Source organism: Lethenteron reissneri, chromosome 36 (genome assembly GCF_015708825.2).
Source record: "Lethenteron reissneri isolate LAM-NWPU_2019-01 chromosome 36, ASM1570882v1, whole genome shotgun sequence".
Taxonomy (NCBI): Eukaryota; Metazoa; Chordata; class Hyperoartia; order Petromyzontiformes; family Petromyzontidae; genus Lethenteron; species Lethenteron reissneri.
Window position 1 is genome coordinate 6900112 of NC_083814.1, and position 6019 is coordinate 6906130.

At 47.9% G+C, this 6019-nt stretch overlaps 1 protein-coding gene across 1 annotated transcript in view; it reads right to left on the reverse strand.

Annotated features, from left to right (window-relative positions):
- The window catches only part of LOC133351124 (chloride channel protein ClC-Kb-like), a 49080-nt gene extending 47448 nt beyond the window's left edge, over positions 1-1632 (reverse strand). Inside the window, exon 1 of the mRNA XM_061566092.1 lies at positions 1413-1632. Coding sequence (XP_061422076.1) covers positions 1413-1485 — 73 coding nt within the window. The 5' untranslated portion in view covers positions 1486-1632. The remainder of the gene's footprint in view (positions 1-1412) is intronic.
- Positions 1633-6019: the final 4387 nt, after the last annotated feature.

Here is a 6019-nt window from a genome sequence, read left to right on the forward strand (position 1 = left end):
GGCAGTCCTTGCAATGACATGAACGACATCCTCCGATAAGGTACACTGTGTTTTTGACATCCGAGCGTGACTGTTGCTCCTACAGAACACGGGGTGACTCGATGTGATTCAAGGAAATTGGAAAAATTTTGACTAAATTTCAACCTGGCACCACGCTCCAATGGCTTCCTAATATCGACAGAGCGTTCCAGACGACCGCAGAAGCGCATCCGAAAGCACGCAATGCAGCGATCGTCTTTGTTCGACGATTAGCCACAAGCCGCTGCGAGGATGACCAGAATTAGCGTTGATGTCCTCATTAAACCATGCCATTCGTGATGGTTGTTTCACTATGCTTCACCACGCTTGGTCAATATATGTCGGTGCCCAGCACCAGCGCAGACAGCACTCGTCACGTGATGTTAGCCAAGACTGGGAACTAACGCTCAGCTGGTGGACTGGTTTCACAGGTCAGTGCGCTAACCACTACGTCCACCGCTCCACCTGGCGTGTAATAATCACTCGCCCTCTTGTCAATCCACTGATGGACGAGGCTTCTCTCATGCTGTGACGGGCATAGGGGCTGTTCATCCATACTTCACCCACATCAATTTAACTTACACCCTTATTATGATTTCGTATCTTGCGTATAATCACATCGGCACGTACGCATTGCTCCAAAGTGCAGATTGCAAGCACTCTGCTGTATTGCAGGTTGGCTATTTACATAAATTGTATTTGTGATTTTTTTTTTTGGGCGGCAGTTTGCGGTTTCCGACTATTGTTTTTCAAAATTAGACGACGCGCCCCCCACCACCCCCCTCCACACTCATCATCGCGCGTTCGCGTTCGTGTCGCCTGTGCGTGTGCAGCTTGAAGGCGATGCGTGTTTTATTGCAGGAAATCGTGACACACGACGCTTGCAGAGACAACGGTCAGGGTCTCGTTCCCTTGGTTCTCCCCACCCTATCCTTGATTTATTTCATTTGGCCAACGTCTCCAAGTTAGTCTATGCCCCCACCCCCCTCCAAGCCAAGTACGTGTACGAGACATCTCTAATTACACGGCTCCAAGTGGCGCTGGTTTGTGGTTCATATCGAAGTCTCAGGACCCAACGGGGCCCCCCTATGCTCAAGGGCTCCAATGTGAATCAACTGCTCGATAATAACCGCGTTGCACACACCTACGGTGTACGATGTACGGCCCTCTGTCAATCCACTGCTGGATGACGGTATTCCCCTCCCGCCACGCACACCGACCTCCACTGACCAGTGTGGTGAAGTATAGTCAAAGAACCCGCAAGATCACCGACACGGCGTGGGTAATGTCTCAAGCAAGCATTTGGTGGACAGAGTACTTTAGATTATTGTTCATAACGACGACGACGATGATGGATGATAACAAAAAAAATATTACACAATTCCACGACTTACCTTGCACGTGCCCTCTCAGCTTTGGCCACGGCCGCTTGTCTGTGCTGTCCAAAAGGCGGTGTTCGTTTTGCATGGTGAGGTGAGTGGTGAGTCGAGTGGTGAGTTGAGTGGTGAGGTGAGTGGTGAGTAGAGTGGTGAGTTGAGTGGTGAGGTGAGTGGTGAGTCGAGTGGTGCGTTGAGTGGTGAGGTGAGTGGTGAGTTGAGTGGCGATTCGAGTGGTGAGTTGAGTGGTGAGTTGAGTGGTGAGTTGAGTGGTGAGTTGAGTGGTGAGTTGAGTGGTGAGTCGAGTGGTGAGGTGAGTGGTGAGGTGAGTGGTGAGTTGAGTGGCGATTCGAGTGGTGAGGTGAGTGGTGAGTTGAGTGGCGAGTTGAGTGGTGAGTTGAGTGGTGAGGTGAGTGGTGAGTCGAGTGGTGAGGTGAGTGGTGAGGTGAGTGGTGAGTTGAGTGGCGATTCGAGTGGTGAGGTGAGTGGTGAGTTGAGTGGCGATTCGAGTGGTGAGTCGAGTGGTGAGTTGAGTGGTGAGTTGAGTGGTGAGTTGAGTGGTGAGTTGAGTGGTGAGTTGAGTGGTGAGCTAAGAGGTGAGTGGTGAGGTGAGTGGTGAGTTGAGTGGTGAGATGAGTGGTGAGTCGAGTGGTGAGGTGAGTGGTGAGGTGAGTGGTGAGTTGAGTGGCGATTCGAGTGGTGAGGTGAGTGGTGAGTTGAGTGGCGATTCGAGTGGTGAGTTGAGTGGCGATTCGAGTGGTGAGTTGAGTGGTGAGTTGAGTGGTGAGTTGAGTGGTGAGTTGAGTGGTGAGTTGAGTGGTGAGTTGAGTGGCGATTCGAGTGGTGAGTCGAGTGGTGAGTTGAGTGGTGAGTTGAGTGGTGAACCGAGTGGTGAGTCGAGTGGTGAGTCGAGTGATGAGTTGAGAGGTGAGTTGAGTGGTGAGTTGAGTGGTGAGTTGAGTGGTGAGTTGAGTGGTGAGCTAAGAGGTGAGTGGTGAGGTGAGTGGTGAGGTGAGTGGTAAGTTGAGAGGTGAGTTGAGTGGTGAGTTGAGTGGTGAGTTGAGTGATGAGTTGAGTGGTGAACCGAGTGGCGAGTCTCGTGGTGAGTTGAGTGGTGAGTTGAGTGGTGAGTTGAGAGGTGAGTTGAGTGGTGAGTTGAGTGATGACTTGCGTGATGAGTTGAGTGATGACTTGAGTGGCGAGTTGAGTGGTGAGTGGGTGAGTCGAGTGGTGAGTTGAGTGGTGAGTTGAGTGGCGAGTCTCGTGGTGAGTCGAGTGGTGAGTCGAGTGGTGAGTCGAGTAGCGAGTGGTGAGTTGAATGGTGAGTTGAGTGGCGATTCGAGTGGTGAGTTGAGTGGTGAGTTGAGTGGTGAGTTGAGTGGTGAGTCGAGTGGTGAGTTGAGTGGCGAGTCTCGTGGTGAGTTGAGTGGTGAGTTGAGTGGTGACTCGAGTAGCGTGCTGAGTAACGACTCCCGTCTATCTGGTGAAGGGTAACGCAGTCCCCGCGCTGAAGTCAAGAGGCTCACTCAGGAAGGGAGAGAGAAAGGGGGCGGTGGGGGGTGGTAATGTGGAGCGGTTTCACTCGCGGCCGCTGTGAGTCTCAGTCCACGGGGCCGGGTCATTCAGCACGGGGACTCCGGCTCGAGCGGGTTTTGTCCCAGTCCGGGCGAGATTTTATTAACATGATGCGCATAGCAAACAGCCGAGGCTGGAACGCATTTTTTTTTTTATTCAAGGTGACACACGGGACCTGTAACGGACGTGGCAGACAATAAATAAGTTTACGTTTAACCCAAAGCGAGAGCCCCATTGTCATCACAGCTCGCAGCAGCAGTAGCAGCGCGTCTGTCGTTTAATAATGAATGAGATTTGTGATCGATTCATTTAATCAGATTAATTATTTCCCTGCACTTTGTCATTGGGCGCAATAAAGCCGAGGGTAATGGAAAGAAAATCACTTAAGCCCTTAATTCTGCTTGTCGCTGGTTTGTAGAGTACACTAACAAAAAAGACGGAAATAGCTGGGGGAGCGGTGGCGCAGTGGTAAGCGCACTGCGCTGTTGAGTGATATCCGAACCAATTCTGAGACCCACTCGCCCCGCAACTTCAGCAACACACACTGACCAGCGCGGTGAAGTATGGTCAAACAACACCCTTCATTTCGATGTAAAGCTTTCGTGACTGCAGGGATTCATATACTTGGATCTTTCTGTAAAGTCATGTAGAAGGGAAATAACAAAATCATAAAAATAAAACATAATAAAATTCTCACGACGTTTCGGCCACAACACAAGCAGTCGTCCTCGGGACGGCTGCTTGTGTTGTGGCCGACGGCTGCTTGTGTTGTGGCCGAAACGTCGTGAGAATTGTATTATGTTTTATTTTCATTATTTTGCCATTTCCCCCCTTCTACGTGACTTTACCGAAAGATCGAAAAATATGAACACCCTTGATGACGACAGGGCGTTGGAAGGCCTCCATCCAGCAGTGGATGGACAAAGGGATGTAAATTATCGTGATTATAAACAGAGAAAAAAAAAGGAGTTGCAAGCTACATCTGCATGTGTGTGCTGCAGAATGGAATGTTGAAAATGTAGCGTCCCAACAAAATTCTGAAATTGAACAAAGTGAACAAATAAGCAAGACTAATACATTCTTGATTTGAAGCTTTCGTGACTGCAGGAATCCATACTCTTTGGTTCTTTCGGCTAAAGTCACGTCGGTATAAAAATAATAAAAATAAAATAAAACAATAATATATCACGACGTTTCAATAGAAAAACTAATCTCGTAGTGGAACTGCTGAACTTGCTGGTTCAGCAGTTTCACAGCTGGATTATTTTTTCCACCTGCTGACGACCGCTTGTGTTGCGATCGAAATGTCGTGATATATTATTTTTTATTTTATTGTATTATTTTTCTACCTACGTGACTTTACCGAAAGAACCAAAGAGTAAAGACTAATACATATCCGTCCGTTCACATGAAGTATAAATGTATTATTTTTGTACACCTCCCACAATGCACACGGCCTTCTGGGAGTGCGTAATTTTAGCAGCATTGGTTCAACACAAGCAGCACTCCGCATGTACCGGCTTCGAAATTCAGTGTCTCATCAGCAGTCTTTCTGGCTCTCAAACCATTGCTGGTGTCACCTGCCAGATGTTATAGACAAGGGTTCCCCTCTCTCTTAGAGATGGCTCCTCTAGTTCGATGCCTGATAATTATCCACAACACAAAATAGCAATCATGTATTTCACGTGAACAATTACACTGCCAGGTAAGTGCAAAGAGGTGATCGGAATATATTAATTTACCATAGAAAGAAACCTGTACAAAGTCCATGTCGTGATATTAAGTGCGAACAAGTGTCAATTGTCTTAACAACACAGTACAGCACTGCAATTACGATCAAATAGAACAGACAGTGCAACGTATAACGAGGCAATCCCCAATCCACAAGTACGATACACTCCGCTGTTTCTGACGCCGTTAGCTGTGGCCTGACCAGCTGAATGTGAAATGGAAGTTGTTGTTGCTTTGCATCTACATCAGCAGCCGTACGAAAGAAGAAGAATATTACATCTACAGTATCGTGCCATCCACTGTTGGATGATGACTCCCCGAACCCGTGCCGAGCCGTCTTTGTACAGCCATTCACCCTGTGGAGTGCCGTTGCAGTCATCGTTATATGCCGAGTAACGTTATATATGGCGTCCTTTGGACGTAAGGATATAAGTCCTGGGGATTTACGAGGCCTCCTCAATCGACCGTGCGTTATGAGCCCTGCCACCTGAGTGATTACTGCGGTGGATAGGAGATGTTAACTACTTCGCCTGGTGTACAGGAGGTCGTGGGTTCGATCCCGACCCCGACCCTGACGTCTGCTGTATATTTCGAGTTTGCGTTTCTCTCTCTCTCTCTCTCCCCGTGGTCGCGTGGATTTTTCTCCAGGGTCCCTCAGGTTTTTCGCCCTCCACATTTATAAACAACATCACGCGTTTAGACTATTTGGCTGCTATAGAATGTCCACGTGATCAGGCCACTTCGTTGAGCTATCATCGTTTGTCGCTTCCGAAAACGAGCTCTGGTATAGAGCTCAGTGGGCCTTGTAAAATAAAAGCACAGTTTAGGTTTTAGTTTTGTTAATTATCCCAGCTACCTCATTACATTAATGGTTTGGTGATGCTGCTGCGTTGGCAGTGGTGCACAAGCACAATTGACAGATATTCGGTAAACAAATAAACGTCTAATGCAAAGATAAAAACCCTCAACGCATTCGGCAATAACACCGTGGCCTTAAAATGACGCAATCTTCATAGCTCCAGCTGCGCTTGAGTTCGATTCCGGGCCGCGGCTAACACCAGCGGTATCAGATGGGGTTGTGAGCCTTCTCTCGGCTGACTCGGTCTGAAAAAAAAATTTACCCGTAAAAACAAAGTTTTTCACTATAAATCCTTTATATGCGTGGCGGCTAGAGTCCTCTCGTCCTCTGGCTTGAGATGGCTGCCACCTATGGGTCAGATGATTGCCTGCTACCATTAAGCAATTGGTAATTAAATATAATTTATTTTTTCCTAAAAAGTGTAAAATTTAGGAAATTTTTTTCACCAAAATAAATTGTC